Raw genomic sequence first — 17,803 nt, 5'->3', positions numbered from 1 at the left:
CTGTGTTGTGAAAAACTGGAAAGACACAACAGGGAAACCCACGAGGTTCAGTGTCATACAGACTAGTGTCGCTTGACAGACAAAACTTGCAGTACAAGATTTCTAAAGATTCTTCACAATCACAGGAGTTACACCCATCACACATCGGTGGGTTAACACTCACACACACAAAGAAAACCACATCGCCCAGCACAAAGAAGAAAACAAGACTTACACCAAGTTGAGAGCACTTTGCCGCTGGGGGAACGGAATCACGACTGTCTTCGATATTGACGCCAGGCTTTCCCTACACAAGGCCAGAACCAGACCGTGAAAAGATGGCTCCGGGATGCCCGCGCTGCTCAGGTCGAGCCCGTTATGCCAAAGCAGCCCGTGGCGGGCAATGAAAACTCAAGCAGCCATTGTGTCTGCTTCCTGGTCTGCAAAGGCTCTCCAGGAAAATCTCTCTTGCGCTTCTGCTGAACTGCTGCTTCATCTACACAGGGGCCCCCGCCTTCTTAATCAAGGAGTCCAATGGCAGCATTAGTCGCAAGTGCTCGTCAGTTCCCACACAGTCGGGGAGGAGCCCGGGACTTGATGAGGACAACGACAGCCAGCTTGGCATTGTTTTCCTCGGCACCTATCAATTATCACAGCAGGGTATGACGTCCCCGGGGCGTGGGGTGTGAGTGAGGGACAGGAAGCAGGCAAGAGACAGAGAAAGCCAAGAGCCACCACACCCTGTTGCTTGCCAGTATTCACACAATTACGGCCCTCAGCTGATACCCCTTTACAAGTGGGAGACCCTGCTCCGCGTCCAGCCCGAGTGCAAAAGGCCCCGCCGAGATTTGAACTCGCGACCCCTGGTTTACAAGACCAGTGCTCTAACCCCTGAACTATGGGGCCACGAGGCTCCAGACCCTGTCTCACGCACACACAAACGTACCGAGTCACGCAGCTGGCTACATGTGGGAGACACGGTGCCCGGCTCAGCTACACAATGGAGAAAGCAAAGAAAGGACGCCACGGCGAAGCTGAAGTCTTGCACAGGCCCATGGAAGTCGCCCCAGCTCTCGTGTGGTTCCATGGTGTAATGGTTAGCACTCTGGGCTTTGAATCCAGCGATCTGAGTTCAAGTCTCGGTGGAACCTGTTGTGGGTGACATTGAAATCGGGACCTGTGTATGGAATCGTGGGCTGCTTTCCTTGCGTGCGCTGCTTTGGGCAAAGAAACCTGCTTTTACTCATCAGCCTTTCTAGGACCTGCAAGATATCACCCACTACTGCAGACGATTGAGTGTACAGCAGACATGCGTGTATTTTATGACAGAGGTTCCTGCGTCGTCAAAATACCCGGAACACCTCCTCCGAGTTCAACGTCTTGCACGGCTCTAAGGGTAACAAACGGGGTGTGGGAAAAAAGGCCACGCTTCCCTGACCGGGAATCGAACCCGGGCCGCGGCGGTGAGAGCGCCGAATCCTAACCACTAGACCACCAGGGACACGGGGAAAAGCCCTCTCCCGTCTGTGGCGTGCCCGCAGTGCGACCGACGTCGGCTCTGAAAGCGGGGCCAAGCTCGGCAATCTTGAATTGAGACAGAGACTCGTCCACCAGCGATTCTTAAAACTGCAGTAACCCGTTGAAGACACGACCCCGCCTGCCGTCGTCACTTAGATCTAACCCGCAAAAGAATCACTGCTACAACAGCTTCCGCGACACAATGGTCAGCCAACTGGGGGAGGAACCATGGTGTGAATGACTGGAAGGACACAACAGGGAAACCCACGAGGTTGAGTGTCATACAGACTACTGATGCAGATCAGCTACGACAGCCGACAGCAAAGAACATGGCTGCCGCCGTCACTTCAGAAGTTTTGTTAAGACCTTTACAGAGCTGCTGGGCAATTAAATCATTTACCTGCTGCCCTTAGACTTCTGAGCGGCCTAACCCTCCTCCTCCCCAACCTCGTACTGCTGGAGAAAGATCTCTCCAGCTCCTGACTCGTATCCCGGACCATTCGCCATTCCCAGACTGCGCTCCAGTGAGGGAACTCTGCTCACAGCCCTGCAGGTGGACAAAGGGGGTGGAGCTGGGATTTCTTTGTGAATTGTATAGGTGATTCTCTGGTTAGTTCTGATCGTTTCCTTAATCTTACATGTAGACTTCGTGGTCTGTCATTACTTGGTTCAGTCTCTCACCTCGTGTGGATTGGCAGAACATTAGTAATTCTCCATTTCCAAGGCACGAGCTTGAAGAATCATCAAGTGTTTCTGAATAACATCTGTTTCCTTGGGTACAATTGGTAGGATATTGTAGGTCCCTGGGGAATTAATCTTCAATTACTTCAAAACACCTCCTTCTCTCCGATAATGCAGTTTAATTCTTCTCTTCTTCTGTCTGAACAGCTTTTTGTTCTAAAATATTCATTTAGCCAGTTACAGTTACCCCAAAATTTCCCATTTTAATATTAAATTTACCTTCATCTCCATTGGGATCCTTTTCTCTCCTGGCTTTCTCTCCTAGGATGGAATAAGCTGGAAGTTGGATCCTGCAGAAGAGACAGAATCATATTTATCCTCTAAGAATACATAGCAAGCCTTAATTAAATACTTCTCCTAACTAAATTTCATCTTTAAATCATGACGGGAATATTGTATCAAGATTTTTATCAATATATATTTAGAAATTAATCAAATTAATCAATTTCAATAATTTAGGTTTCTTGATTAATAATTAATTGATGATGAAAACTTGTAGAGGGCCTTTCTTCATTTTGTAGTGGCTACTACTGCTAATGGTCTCTTCTTGTTCATAACCTTTCTTTTGTTCATATTTTCAACATCTGTTTTACACCTTCGAGATCTAAGCCTCTCTTCACAGCTCTGGCAAGAAAGACGGATCCATCAGAGGATACTTGGAGCGCCTGAAAATTGAAGTTTTACATTGAGAACTGAAACAACAGTGACACCTAGTGGTGTGCCACTGCATGCAGGGGTTTATTTTGAAGATCACCAGTATCTTTAAATGACCTGCATGAAATTGAACACTCAATACGCTTCAGTACACACACAGGTTAGAAACAGCCCAGTCTTTCAGGAAGAGACAAAGTACTGCAGAAGGAATGTACCAGAAGTTGTCTCTTTTAGAATTACAGCAATACATTTTTCTGTTGTCAGCTACATATGTGCACACAGCACTAGGGTTAGGGATAGTTTAGAACTGTACTAAAGTAGGGCTTCTGTTTTCAAGGAATTCTATTGAGGTGCAAAAATCTATTAACTCCATAAGAGCTTTCAAATTAAAGGGTTTAAAAGGGGGGCATATTACCCTTAACCCACCTGGTGCTGCAATTTCTCTCTCCTTCCCCGGATCTGTTTGAAGTGGGGATGCAATTTAATTCCAGTTTGTAATCAGTGGGGGTTACAGCAAAAACAATCACCCACAATTTTCCTCTCTGCTGCCCTGATCTGTGTGCAGTGGGGCTGTTGTGTGTGACTTCACTGGGTGAAGTCCAGTACCCCAGATCACCCACCATTCTCCTGGTGCTGTAGTCTCCATCTCCTGCTGTGATCTGTGTGCAGTGGGGCTGCTGTTTGTCTCCCAGGAGGGGCTGCACCTCGCTGGCAGGTACAGGTTTTGCCATCCCCTGCTGCTGCACCTGTACCCAGGATCCCAAAGAGTGTCTGCTGACTGTCCAGGTCTCTTCAAAGCAGCAGCACCCAAAAAGCTGGAAGAAGCTGCCAAACTGGTCCCATTAAGCCAGTAAGGAGCGGGTGCAGAAAGGCGCTGAGTGTTACCCAGGTGGGGCTGCACTTCACTGGGGAGAGTGGAGCCTCTCCTGTATGTGATTGTCTTTGGGGTCCTTTGGGTTGGAAGGAGCTTCATAGATGCAAGAACATATTGTTATTTTAAAAAGTTTAAGATCTACTGGAGTTTTAATAGCTGTCAGTAGTCTCACTGATACTTCTTGACTAATGGAGAAAACTGTACAGATTTTTTATTTTCACCAAAATCCCAGTGTCTTCATTAACAACACACAAATGTACCCGTAGAGACTGTCTGTATTAGACAGACTTTGTCTTTTAAAGTCAGGTACAGCTGTCGGCCCCATTGCGGGATAATCACACAATTCGGATAACAATACAGGAATATTAAGGGGCAGAGCGGTGGCTCAGGATCTGCGCCTGTGGCTGGAAGGTTACCAGATCAAATCCTGCGGCTGGCAGACGAATCCTACTCCGTGGGCCCCTGAGCAAGGCCCTTCACCCCAACTGCTCCAGGGGTGCTGTACAATGGCTGACCCTGCGCTCTGACCAGCAGGCTCTCTCCCTGTCTGTGTGTCTGTGTGCCTCATGGAGAGCAGGCTGGGGTATGCAAAGAGATCATTCCTAATGCAAGAAATTGTAAAGGGTTAATAAAATGATGTCATTATTATTATTATTAACGCCTGTCAAAGGAGACTGAGCTGTTCTCTGTGTTACGGCCAGAGTCTGGGGTCTCTGTCAGGTCTTGTAGCAGACCCTCTGTGATGAGGTAAGAGCTGGAGGAAGCAGGGGGGATGGGTGAAAGGGAACACAGAGGGGTTTAATAGTGCACAGAATAACAGTGACAGTCCGTGAGACAGTGAGCAGGGAAGACAAAGAACGGCATCCAAGTCTGAGCAGGTCCAGAGGCAGGTTAGGGCACAGTGTGGGAGTCCATCAGCAAGAAATCCATCCTGGGACACGACAAGGTTAAAATCCCTGAGAGGGGGGAGCACACAGACAGACAAAACATGGAGGTCCAAGGGTGACGGGGCGAGGTCCTCCAGACCCCGGGCTCAGGAAACGGGGGGTGTCGGGGATGAGGCCTGTGCCCTCAGGAGACGGACGTAGGGTTTCCTGGTGCCAGGGGGGCCTCGCCACATCTGTACCCTAATGTTGAGCCCCGGGGGCTGGAGGAGCTGGTCTTTAAATAGCAGTACACATAACAGGGTACACCTGGGGAACACAGCAACAATCACAGGACTGATGACAGGAGTAGTGGAGCGCCCTCTAGGGGAGGAATGTCATCTGTGAGACTCTGAGGCTGGATTCTAGCAGTTTGATAAACAGTACAAGGATTAACATGTATAAACTCAAGAAAAAATGTCTTTCTTCGATTTACTCTAGTTGGCTGAGTGACACCCCCAGCAGTATTCAATATAATCAATATAATAGTGCAATATAATCAATCATTTATTCAGGCATAAAAGAAAAACACAAAAGGGGACATCTCAGATGAAACTACAGCGAAGAAGAGAAACTGACCAACTAACAGAAACGGAAATCCCAGCCATTCAAATGCACGATGAAAGTTATGCCTAGATTGGGACACAAGTGTACCAGTTGTTTGTTGGTATCAGAGTTTGCTTGATATTGGAGTGCTGAGCCAAGTCAGGAAACAAATACAGATTAATTCCAAGAAGAATAGAGAGGAGGGTTGAAGCAGGAATATTAAAACCGCGAAGGAGAGAGCAGAGGGTAGCAGGGATATTGACCAGTGAGGGAGAGAGGAGTAGCCAGGATATAAAATGGGAAATGGTAGCAGGGACATAAAGCACATGAGGACAGAGCAGGTGAGAAAGTTCCTTTTTACTGACCAAACCATCTTAGTTTGGAATGTGATCTTTTTAATCTTTTCTCTGTGTTTTTAATAATTAACAACATCTTACAATCCAGACATTTTCTAACTGCTTTATCCTATTAATTTAGGGAGGACACACTGTACTTCTCCTGAGTGCAGTTTTAAGTGGGACACAAGGGTTTACAGCGCTGCTCTTACAAACAGCGTAAACAAAACCTGGTAGATACACAATATATTGTAACAATCAACCTTGGTAATGATTGCCGAAGTTTGAGTTACAGAAAAATAAAACATATGTGAAGTGAGTCGGATACAATTATTTTATATAAAGGCTCTGGAAATGGACAGGACCGTGCTGGGGACATTAAAGGATAATATGTACTGAGACGAGCTGCAAAATGTTTAGTAAACAATAAGCAAATACATAAAATAAGTCTTTCCTCCTTGGTGAAACATCTCCTTTCCCTAAGTATCCAGTATTAATTCCAGTTTAAAAACGAGCACACTGCCTTTGCTAACCTAAACAGCAGCAGGAAAACAGTTTCCAAACAAGTATGAAACCTTCAAGTAAAGCACTTCCTGCTTTCACGAATAACCAAATAGTAGTAGGTAATTTTTCCCTACAAGTTAATTTGATCCCAAATTCCGTTCACGAACAAACCTAGTTCTTGAACGGATGACATTCCAATTCCAAGAAGCACAATCAGCCATTTTCTCACTTTTCTGTGTCAAAGTTTAACTGCACCTGAATGCTATAGTATTGTATATACATACATAATGCATATACAATATACATACGAACACAGGACTGGGCCCGCCCACTCGAGAGAGCGGCTCGATTGAGTCTTAAAGGTGCAGGACACAATTAAAGGACAGTTTGAACACATGCAGGGGTTTTATTTATACATTTCTAATCAGCTTTTAATACCACCCAACCACACTTGTTAGTAGGGGTATTTCAATTTTTTTATCGAGAACTTAATTTTGTAGCTTGCGTTTTAAATGTAGGTGGAACAGTGAAGCAGTGCTGCCTTGCAGCAGTGAGGTCCTGGGTTCAAGTCTTGGGGTGCTGTCGGTGTGGAGCTTGAATGTTCTTACACCGTTCGAGTGGGTTTCTTCTGGGTGATCTCAGAGTTCAAAGACGTCCTGGTAGGTTCATTGGCTTCTGGGAAACTTGGCCCTGCTGTGAGTGTGTCTGTATCTATGTGTGCCCTCTGTCCCATCTAGGGTGTACCCTGCCTTGTGCCTGTTGCTTGCTGGCATGGCATAGACTCCAGCTCCCCCATAAAGTGGGTAGGAAATGGGTGGAAATATAGACACAACAACTTGGTAGAACTTATAAAGTACTTGTGTAAAAGAACAGCCACTGAACCTATATTTGTAACGAACAGTTCTTTCCGGACCCTATGCGGACGACACAGTCCGACGGAGTGGTGAAACACTGGGGAAACGTCATGCAGGAAAACGGGGCTGAAGACAGGGGGGCGTGTCCAAGGTGCGCTGGTGCACGGGGGAGGTGTGGCCGAGGCGAACAATCCAAGAGTAATCCTTAGGGAAAATCCAAAACGCACGAGTAAGTCCAAAACCAGGAGATCCATCAGAACAAGAATTAAAAACCACGAAGGCCGGGTCGGAACCGGCGGACGGGGAACAGGAACGGGAACCGAGGTTAAAACCTTAACGGGACCAGGCGCTTCCTGGTCCCGGACTCGCATGATACGGAAATCAGATGCAGAGCCCGGAAGAGCGTCAGCGCCTGGCTTTTAAGGTGGGCAGGGAATGGGAAACAGGTGCAGAGAATGAAGTCTTTAGTGAAAGGGCTGGAGCACCCTTAAGGAAGGGGGACTATAGTCGTGACAATATTATTCTTAACATTTTATTAACCACACATCCTTTGCTCTTGGGCTTCTGCAGATTCTGAACTGGCCAGATGGGTTGAGTGTTGCCTCGTCTATACTTGTTTCTATGTTGCCTTGTCACTTCCTCATATCACCCTCTGAGCCTGTCTCACGCAAACATACTTGCTATCCTGAGGATGCAATGTCTCTCTCAGCTAAAACCTGCTGGCTCCTTCTCTGCCTGACTCTGCTGCTTCGCCCTCAAGGTAGGATACAGGTTTAAATAAACCAATTAGTCATTTCTCTGTAAATGTAGTTATTTTTTAAACGATCATGATGATTTTAGGTAAAGGGGCATTAACAGTTATTTGGGCCTCAAAATTAAGGAAGTGAGACAACTATAAAATTTCACACAAATTTACAGTCCGCCTTACGTTTAGTTAAACTGTGTAGCAAAGGTTCTCTTTCTAAAAAGCCACATAGTTTTTAAAGTGTAAATATGGTGTCCACCCAACATATTGGGACAGCAAAGTTAGACCTTATCTGTGCTTTAAAGTTAAGCAAACTGTATTTGTGATCATGAGATAAACTTCAATCTCTTTAAGGCAATCAGACTTGACTTGTAAAATGCTGCTCAGGGGCATTTAAACCCAGAGATTGACTGGGCCAGTCTAACAATATCATGTCCAGAGGGATTCTCTCGTTCCCTTGGCCTCATGTTTTGGGTTGTTGTCACACTGCCTGGTGAAGTGCTATGGAAGCACTTTCTTGGGTTCATGTCCCACTGGTTTCTGTACAATATAAGACCCTCCCAGCACAGTCTGCTCTTTAACACTGACGCACAACTGGGAGAACTGCTTCTCTGAATTGGATACTGCATCACTGAGACACGAGCTCAGCCTAAGGAGATTAATATTCCTCCAAATATAAGCACACAGCCCTTCATCTCTGTATTTACCTCTGGTCCTTTGTAAAGTAACACCAGTTGTGTCCAAGTTCAGAGAGCCAGCTGAATTTCTGGAGCTTTGTTGCCATAGCAACAGTGAGACAGTATGTTAAGATACTTTTAATAAAGGCCATGTAGAAAGTGTTAAAATAGTTCTATCTAACTTGAAATAGCTGAGCTTCTGAAGAGAAAAGAGTCTCTGTTGACCTTTTTTAAAAGTGGTGTGAGAAAACTTGTCTCATTTTAGGTATTTCTCTATGAGCCCTGACAAGGGCTGTGTCATCAGCATACGTATTAAGATGTCTCTGTGTGTGTTTGCTCTTACAATCGCTAGGGTACAGAATATAGAGTAGGAGGGACAAGACACAGCAGGTGAAAATAATATCCAGAAATATATAGAATCAGGGGAGAGGTATGAGTAATCTGTACAAAATTGGATAAGATCTAACTAGCAATTAATCTGTAACTGAGAGCTGGTGGATGTCAGTACTTTTGCCCAGGACTGTGCAGGTGTAAGTGCTGCTGGGCTGGTCAGTGACAGAGCTGCTGGTTTCTTTTCCAGGAGCTGTGATGGGGGAACATGTGATCACTCAGGTCCCGAGTCTGGTCCATAGGACTGAGGGGCAGTCGGTCACTCTGAACTGTACTGTCCGTGATACAAGTGCTGGAGCAACAAGGTGGAGCAGAGACACAGGCAGAGGCAGACAGCTATTCTTCAGTACAGGAAGTGACATCAGAGACCCCCGCGTGTACTTTACATTAGAGAACCATCTAACAGACAAGTCCATCAGAATAGACAACCTGACCCTGGGGGACTCTGGGGTCTATTACTGTGACAAGTACAGACCAGGTTCCTCCAGTGAGATCACAGTCCCAGGACCAGGAGTGACACTGACAGTGACAGGTGAGCGTCTTCAATCTCACTCCACTCTCTCCAGGATCAGAGCTCTCCCAGGGGCAAGAACAGATAACCTCAATAACCAGAGCTGCTCCAGCATTCCCCCAGGCCTGATCCTGGGAGGTGAAGATACTGTACATCACACTGGAGAAAAGACAGGCTTTTAAAAATCTCTGGAGAGAAAAAGGTGTTGTAGTCACAGTGTGTCAGTGTTGTACTCACAGTGTGTCTCTTACGCCCCAACGAGCTCCAGCACCACCGCATTAGCTCCACCAATTACCAATGCGCATTCCACACACGCTGGAGACTCACTGGGGCCATCCTCTACGAGATCAGGCCGGGCCTTTCAGGCCAATTAGGGAACCTCACACAGCTCAGACATTGAGTCACTAACCCTGCTTTGGGTTTGTCTCAGTTTTGGGTTCTCAGAAGCATTTCTCAGTGTTTCTTAATCCTCAGTTCCTCAGTCATCATTGCCACTAATCAGCTCTTCATCACCTGAGGCCTCTGCTCTGCCTGCTTCAGCTGCGCAGCTACTGCCTCAGCTGTTTCCTCAGTCTCAGCTCTGTTTGTCCTCTTCAGCGCTGTCAGCAAATAAATTATTTTGATTGCCGCATATCTTGGCTCCTTGACTCTAATTTTCACCGAGCCCGTCTCAACACCTTGTTGGGCCCGGCGTAACAGTGTCAGCGTGAGTCAATGTTGTAGCTACTGTGTGTTAGTATGAGTCAGTGTTACAGTTGCAGTATGTTAGTGTTATTGTCACAGTGTGTCAGTGTGAGTTATTGTTGTAAACAATGACACACCACATTCCTGCAATTCTTAGCATCTCTAATGACCAAGTAGGGTGTTATGCTGTGCTGAAGCACATCTTTTAGTACGATCTTGTACTGTACTGTTCTTGTACAGCTCCAAATCTTGAATTCACTCCTTGCTTTAAAAAAATACTGTGGTGAAATTCAAAGAACGCTTAAGTACGCTTTTCCCTTTTTTAAAATGAGAATTTGATTTATCTTCTCTAGATTATAAAGAGAGGACAGAGACCCAAGCTCAAATTTCCCTGAATAATTACAGACTATTGAAAGTTAATAATACACAGAAAATATTAAAATTATATTTAGTGCTCATTTGCCTATAGGAAGAGATATGACCTTTCTCCCTGTAGAGCAGAACAGGGGTTGATGTAGTCTCCCCAAGTCTACAGTGGGGGTCTTTGGCTGTAGTCTTGTCTTCTGCTGTTTCCCTTCTCTGTTCTCTCTTGCACCAGGCACAGGGTGGTTTCTGAAACCCAAAGGATTTAAACCCAGTCCAGCAATCAGAGCTGTGCTGGACCTGTGTGCTTCATCCCAGCCAGTGACACGGACACACAAGGGGCAGAGCACTCAAACAGTCTGATCGTGACACATGAGACACAAAGCAGACCCTACAACCTGCTGTCCACCCTCATGAGCACAGCTCTAGGCACAAACACAGTCAGTGGCTTCATGAGAAGACCTGATCCACCGGGAATTCTAAGAAAGCCAGAAGAATAAAAACAAGAGAACAAGAAGGAAGTACATATAGAATACGTAGAATAAAAACAAGCAGGAAGTACGTATAAATATATTTGGGAAAATAAATGGAAAAGGAAATATTATAATTGAAAAGGAAAAAGAACACTACTAATATAAGTTATACTGTAGTTATTAGTTACAATATTTGAACATGTTAATAATGCATATAAGCAAGACCTTTTACATTACCACTCTGAGAAATTTAAAACTCTGGACTTTTTAACTCTGGACTCAAGACATATCTGTTTAGTCAGGCTTTTATCCATGATGTCTCTTCTCCTTTTTCTATCTATCTTTATTTCTTTATTTCTATATAATGTTGTTTTGATTTTATTTCTCATGTTTTTGTGAGCTTTTTGTTTTTACCTTGAAAAGTGCCACTTTAACACTGTAGGTTGACATGGGCACTGAAATAACTCCTTCTAACCCCTGATGTTGTAACCAGAGTGCCAGTCAGCCTCTCTCTTGTGCTGCAGTAAGACTACACAGTCCAGAGCTCCAGGGCCCTAGTGCTGGCAGAGTCGTGGTGCCAGGAAGCATCAGTCTGAACTGCAGTGTGATTGGACCTCAGGGCACGGTCCTGTCCTGGAGAAAGAACAGTAATCGAATCAGGGAGAAACCGAAGGGGCAGCTCAGCAGTGTCTTCAATCTGGACATTACAGCAGAAGACATCAGTAATAACATCACCTGTGAAGCATCACACTTTAATACAAGCAAGGAAAAGACCATACAACTCAGAGACCACATCGGCAGTGAGTACAGTAATACTACTGACAGAGAGAGGGGTTAATACAGCACAGACACACTGACTGGACACTACAGTACATTAACACTGCACTGAGAGAGAGGGGTTCATACAGTACAGACACACTGACTGGACACTCCAGTACATTAACACTGGACTGAGAGAGAGGGGTTAATACAGTCCAGACACACTGACTGGACACTCCAGTACATTAACACTGCACTGAGAGAGAGGGGTTAATACAGTACAGACACACTGACTGGACACTCCAGTACATTAACACTACACTGAGAGAGAGGGGTTAATACAGTACAGACACACTGACTGGACACTACAGTGGATTAAGAGAGAGGGTGGAGAGGTGAAGGAGGAGGAAGGAAGACATTGAAGAAATAGAGAACCCACAGAGGAGAAGTGTTTAAGCCCCGTCATCCTCTATGCTGTTTCTGCAAAAATAAAATAAACTTCACCTTTTCCCAGGAATAGAAATAGAAATAAAGAGTAAGAGCCTGCTGGCAGTTTTGAATTAGTGGAGTGGCGAGTGTGAGTCCCTGTAGCCCTCTGCCTGTCTCTCAGGATGAGCTCTAGACAGGTATGTAGATGCCATCAGCATTTAAACCTGAGGACAGGAGGCACTACTTTACACAAAGGGTTGTGGGAGCATGTTGCCATTCTGGGCTGTAGGTTGTGAGCTTTTTCTTACTAGGTTTTGTGGTTGGACAGCCGGTGTGTGCTTTTTGCCATCTCTTTCTCTGTGTGTGTTCACACGGAGGAAGCTAATGTAAGAACATGACCCAGGTCACAGACGAGAGGAGTCCTTTGGCCCATCTGGCTCGTTCAGTCGTTAATTGATAATAGCTTCTCATCTAGCTGTTTCTTAAAAGAAACTGTGGTATCGGCTTCAACAACATGCCCGAGCAGCTTGTTCCACACTCCCGCTCTGCTTTGTGTACAGTGGTGTCTAAACCTTTTTTAAATTATTTGGAAACGTGGTGTGTCTAGGTAGCTTCTTTTTAAGAATCATTAGGAGTGAAAGTGTGCACTGTGAGGTACAGAAGAACGCAGGGTCTTCAGACAGGTCACAAGCAAGAGGCGGCCATTCCACCTGTCATAGTGATCCTGACAGATCTTCAACACATGAGTGATCCACCCCACCTTGACAACCCCTCTGCAAGCAGGAACCCCAGATTTCCCCTGAACCTGTCCGCAGCTCCCTGCAGCTCAGACACAGGCAGGAGCAGAGATCTTCATCTTCCTCACTGTCCCTGGGCTCAGACACAGGCAGGAGCAGAGCTCTTCATCTTCCTCACTGTCCCCAGGCTCTGGGACACAGGCAGTGGAAGTCTGACACCCAAAAGTAACATGTGTCAGGAAGGAAAGTCATGTACACCTCGGGTGTTATCTTTCACTTGAAAGAATTTTGACCAGGACATGAACATCTCTCGTTCCTGCTACTGAATTACAGTAGTACACTTGCGCTCCATCCTCCTGACTAGCTGTGCTGATTTACACTGTGATGCTATCTTAACACACACACTGCTACCTGTACCTAGCAACTCCTGTCATACTGATCAGTCTTCCTTGTCTGGTGACGCAGTGTCTGGTGACTGTCTGTCCACAATCTTCTTCTCCCTTAGATTCTGTCTCCTCATCCTGACTGCTTGTCCACTTCCTGTCCACCTGTCAACCCCCTTCCTTATGCCGATCAGATCAGATTCCTTCGCTGCTGCCATCATTAGTAACATTATCAATCCAGCATCTATGCCAGGTCTACAGGCAATTATGCACGACAAGATTAAGACATCTTCCTGTGCACGTTCCCGCTGTAACCTCAAAGCAAAAGCCAGCAGCTTTCTAATGACATCCAAGAGGAATTCTTTTTTTATTAATACCCCTTTAAAATATCACTACATTTTTCATGTACAACTACATTTTTAGTTCTGCAATCAAGCATTTTAATGTCAAAGGTTACGGGCTGAAGATAGTGTCAATAACATGTCTGAAATTATTTTCCTTTTCTTTTATTTTGTTTGTATGTATGCTTACAATGTATTATAACCTTTGAAAAGTTCTTAGTATATTATGAAATGCACTGTATGTTTAATAATTATTCTGTAACAATAACCAGCTCTTTTGCCAAATGTAATAAAACAGGGTTTGAACATATCCTGATATTAGCTTCAAACTCCTGATAATACATTCCGTAAAAACAGAGTGACATAGGCACAAAACTAAAATCCAAATATTTATTTGCTTAATTAACATTTAACATAATCACAAGAACTCTGAGTCCAGGACTACTACAATTCAAAGTGACTCTCAGTGGTCCTTCACAAGCCCTTCTGCAAACCTGGGTTCAGGGAGGTCCTGCTGGTTTCTGTATAATATCAGGCCCTCCCAGCACAGTCTGCTCTTTAACACTGAAGCACAACTGGGAGAACTGCTTCTCTGAACTGGATACTGCATCACTGAGAGACAAGCTCAGTGTAAGGAAGTTAATATTCCTCCAAATATAAATACAAGCCCCTTCATGTCTACATTTACCTCTGGTCCCTTCTAAACCAAGGAACACCTATTGTGTTGCAGTCCACAAAGACTCAGCTGTATTTCTGGAGGTTTGTTGCCAAAGCAACAGTGACACAGTATGTTAAGACAAGACACTTTTAAATGACATGTAGAAAAGTGTTAAAATAGTTCTATCTAGCTTGAAATAACTGAGTTTCCTAAGAAAACTTTTTTTTAAAATGGTTTCAGAACACTTGGCCGATCTTAGGTTTTTGTCTGTGAGTCCAGTCCCAATTAACTGTAGGTATTTTCAGAACATTTATCACTTTAAAGACAACTCCTCACACCATTTAGGAAAATCATTTAGAATGGGCCTGTGATGATTTTCTAGGTACTTTAATGAGCTGACAAGGGCTGTCGTCAGCATACGTATTGAGATGTCTCTGTGTGTGTTTGCTCTTACAATCGTTAGGGTACAGAATATAGAGTAGGAGGGACAAGACACAGCAGGTGAAAATACTATCCAGAAATAAATAGAATCGGGGGAAAGGTGTGAGTAATCTGTACAAAATTGGATACGATTAATCTGTCATTGAGAGCTGGTGGATGTCAGTACTTTTGCCCAGGACTGTGCAGGTGTAAGTGCTGCTGGGCTGGTCAGTGACAGAGCTGCTGGTTTCTTTTCCAGGAGCTGTGATGGGGGAACATGTGATCACTCAGGTCCCGAGTCTGGTCACTGGGACTGAGGGGCAGTCGGTCACTCTGAACTGTACTGTCCGTAATACAAGTGCTGGAGCAACAAGGTGGAGCAGAGACACAGGCAGAGGCAATCAGCCCTTCTTCAATACAGGAGGTGGGGCCAGTGACCCCCGCTTGTCCTTTATATTAGATAACCATCCAACAGACAAGTCCATCAGAATAGACAACCTGACCCTGGGGGACTCTGGGGTCTATTACTGTGACAAGTACAGACCAGGTTCCACCAGTAAGATCACAGTCCCAGGACCAGGAATGAATCTGACAGTGACAGGTGAGTGTCTTCAATCTCACTCCACTCTCTCAAGGATCAGAGCTCTCTCAGGGGCAAGAACAGATAACCAGAAGAACCAGAGCTGCTCTAGCATTCACCCAGGACTGATCCTGAGAGGTGAAGATACTCTACATCACACTGGAGAAAAGACAGGTTTTTAAAAATCTCTGGAGAGAAAAAGGTGTTGTAGTCACAGTGTGTCAGTGGGAGTTATTGTTGTAAACAATGACACACCACATCCCTGCAATTCTTAGCGTCTCTCATGACCAAGTACGATCTTGTTCCGTACTGCTCTGGTACTGCTCCAAATCTGGAATTCACTGCTTGCTTTAAAAAAAAATATTGTGGTGAAACTAAAATGAACTCTTAAGTACACTTTCCCCTTTTTTAAAATAAAAGGTTGATTTATCTTATATAGATTTTAAAGAGAGGACAGAGACCCAAGGTAGAATTAATCAAGATTCCCCTGAATTACTACAGATTATTGAAAGTTCAAACTACACAGAAAATGTTAAAATAATATTTAGTGCTCAGTTGCCTACAGGAAGAGATACTGTATGACCTTTTCTCCATGTAGAGCAGAATAGGGGTTGATGTAGTCTCCCCGAGTCTACAGTGGGGGTCTCTGGCTGTAGTCTTGTCTTCTGCTGTTTCCCTTCTCTGTTCTCTCTTGCACCAGGCACAGGTTGGTTTCTGAAACCCAAAGGTCTGGTGAGGCAGTGTCTGGTGACGGTGTCTGTCCACACTCTTCTTCTCCCTTAGATTCTGTCTCCTTGGCCTAACTGCTTGTCCACTTCCTGTCCACCTGTCACCCCCCCACAGTGCTGTTAATGTGTCCTTGTCCCAGTCATACTGACCCCTGTCTCTCTCCCCAGCACAGCCTGATGCTTCTCCCAGTGTACAAGCAGCAGTGAGACTGGCAGTGTTTGTACTGGTGACACTGGCTGTGCTGGTTCTGTGCGTCTCCCTGTACAGAGCGAGAGGAACTCTACCAGGAGGCAGGTAAGAGACAGGCTCTGGGACAGGCTCTGGCTGATTAATTCTTTCACTTCTCTAACATTGACCAGTCACTTAATCAAATTCTTTGGATGATACCTTGTGTTTGGCAAATCCCTGATGCCTCTGAAATCACTAACATCTCTCCCTGTGCACAGAAGAATGTGACTGTGTTATAAAAATAAAGACGACTATTTCTCCACTGGAAAGGTAAAAACACATTGAACACGAGGGGGTGCTCCTGAGGGCAGTGTGCTGTAGAGGTGATCTTTTAATATCATAACATTTTAATAACAGACACTAAGCAGCTGTGAGGTAAAAATAGTGCTTTTTGACTTTTTACATTTAGGGAACAGAAACAAAACTCTGGCTCATACTTGTGCTCTGCGTACACCTTTCCCCAAACGTCCTCTATAATATATAGTGCTTCTTCTCTTCTTCAAAACAGAACCATCTACCAAAGAGACTTGATCAACAGGTCAGGTCGTTGCCTCCTCACTCCCTCCTCCCTCTGGTGCAGAGTGACAGAGGCTCTGCTCTCTTCCCGAACGGCAGAGGTTTCCAGCTCAGGGTGTTTCACGTCTCTGCACTGCTGTGTCGGTGTTGCTGTGTGCTGGACTGAACTGCTATTCTTTCTGTCTTCTGTTCTCACACAGGACTAGGGAAGGAGAAGAGAAGGTGACCGAGGAACGAGACACAGTTTTCTAGATGAACCTGTATGCATTCTATGACATCAAAAAACTCAACACCACTGAGCTCCACACTCACAGCCCTGCACACTGATTAACCCTGTCTACACTCAACACCACTGAGCTCCACACTCACAGCCCTGCACACTGATTAACCCTGTCTACACTCAACACCACTGAGCTCCACACTCACAGCCCTGCACACTGATTGACCCTGTCTACACTCTACACCCTGAACACTCAACACCACTGAGCTCCACACTCACAGCTCTGCAGACTGAATCAAGTATTTCATCCAGCCATTTCTTGAAAGAATCCGAAATATCCGTTTCAACTGTTAGCTTGTTCCACACACCCACCACCATATGTGTAAAGAATTGTCATCTGTTCTCAGTTTTAAATGCACATCAGTAGTTTCCGCCTGTGTCCTCTGGGTCATCAGTAAAATGACACAATTGAAATATATCATTTTATTAAGCTCTTGCTTGTTGGTTTTGTGTGTGAACCATTAATATTTGAATGTTAATTCAGTGAAATCACGGCTGAAGTATAAAATAAACAGCCTTCTCCTTGGATTACACAAGACTTGACATGATAAAGTTTTCTTTGTAAGGAGAATTTAAGTCACATGTCTAAACTGTGAACTGTGTCTCCAGGGCTCTGTTTCATGCTTTTGCACATGTGTGGTAACTACTGCACATCATCTCAGGCCTTTTCACTGAAACTGAGTAACCCTTAAATCACTCATGTCAGGGAAACAGCCAAGTGATTTTATTTTAATTACTATCTTCTTACATGTATCTGTTTAATTATTGAACAGTACAGACTAGGGTATTCACATTTGTAGCATTTATCAATTTGTTAAATGGTTATTCCTTTAATTTATTTACTGTATCATCATAGATTTTTTAATCTATGATATATTTGGTGTGTAATTAGTTTTAATTCAGAGATTCCCTCTATACAAACAGTACAGAAAGTTTCCTTTGTTTTTATCTCTATGACTTCGACTGTGAACT

The 17,803-nt window shown here is 44.8% G+C and overlaps 1 protein-coding gene, 1 long non-coding RNA gene and 3 other non-coding genes across 6 annotated transcripts in view; 2 read left to right on the top strand and 3 right to left on the bottom strand.

Annotated features, from left to right (window-relative positions):
• Positions 1–812: 812 nt before the first annotated feature.
• Positions 813–885, bottom strand: trnat-ugu (transfer RNA threonine (anticodon UGU)). The gene has a single exon. It is a non-coding gene; the product is annotated as a tRNA-Thr (tRNA).
• A 173-nt stretch (positions 886–1,058) lies between these two features.
• On the top strand, positions 1,059–1,130 carry trnaq-uug (transfer RNA glutamine (anticodon UUG)). The gene has a single exon. It is a non-coding gene; the product is annotated as a tRNA-Gln (tRNA).
• A 278-nt stretch (positions 1,131–1,408) lies between these two features.
• trnae-cuc (transfer RNA glutamic acid (anticodon CUC)) lies at positions 1,409–1,480 on the bottom strand. Its single transcript has one exon. It is a non-coding gene; the product is annotated as a tRNA-Glu (tRNA).
• A 4,008-nt stretch (positions 1,481–5,488) lies between these two features.
• On the top strand, positions 5,489–17,367 carry LOC148656342 (tyrosine-protein phosphatase non-receptor type substrate 1-like). 2 transcript variants are annotated; one of them, XM_088642548.1, is made up of 7 exons: positions 5,489–5,576; positions 7,499–7,688; positions 8,931–9,272; positions 11,296–11,571; positions 14,758–14,922; positions 15,975–16,101; positions 16,752–17,367. In XM_088642548.1, exons 1-7 carry the CDS (start codon positions 5,532–5,534, stop codon positions 16,801–16,803), a joined length of 1,197 nt encoding a protein of 398 aa, XP_088498674.1. In that variant the 5' UTR covers positions 5,489–5,531; the 3' UTR covers positions 16,804–17,367. The 2 variants fall into 2 exon arrangements, with proteins under 2 accessions (XP_088498674.1, XP_088498673.1); XM_088642547.1 differs by having other exon boundaries at positions 14,758–15,099.
• Positions 13,797–17,803, bottom strand: part of LOC148656341 (uncharacterized) — a 6,776-nt gene continuing 2,769 nt past the window's right edge. Inside the window, exon 2 of the long non-coding RNA XR_015940804.1 lies at positions 13,797–16,753. This is a non-coding gene — a long non-coding RNA (uncharacterized LOC148656341). The remainder of the gene's footprint in view (positions 16,754–17,803) is intronic.

The sequence above is a fragment of the Lepisosteus platostomus genome, chromosome 8 (genome assembly GCF_059453375.1).
Source record: "Lepisosteus platostomus isolate fLepPlt1 chromosome 8, fLepPlt1.hap1, whole genome shotgun sequence".
Lineage (NCBI taxonomy): Eukaryota > Metazoa > Chordata > Actinopteri > Semionotiformes > Lepisosteidae > Lepisosteus > Lepisosteus platostomus.
The sequence above is the reverse complement of the archived record's forward strand: the minus strand, read 5'-3'. Positions and strand labels throughout refer to the sequence as shown.

Bases quoted from the DNA above. Each gene is read 5' to 3' on its own strand.
- LOC148656342 (XM_088642547.1), top strand. From the start codon at position 5,532: ATGGGAAATGGTAGCAGGGACATAAAGCACATGAGGACAGAGCAG. The intron at 11,572-14,757 runs GTGAGTACAGTA...TTTCTTTTCCAG, and splicing joins ACTCAGAGACCACATCGGCA to GAGCTGTGATGGGGGAACAT. The intron at 15,100-15,974 runs GTGAGTGTCTTC...CTCTCTCCCCAG, and splicing joins AATGAATCTGACAGTGACAG to CACAGCCTGATGCTTCTCCC.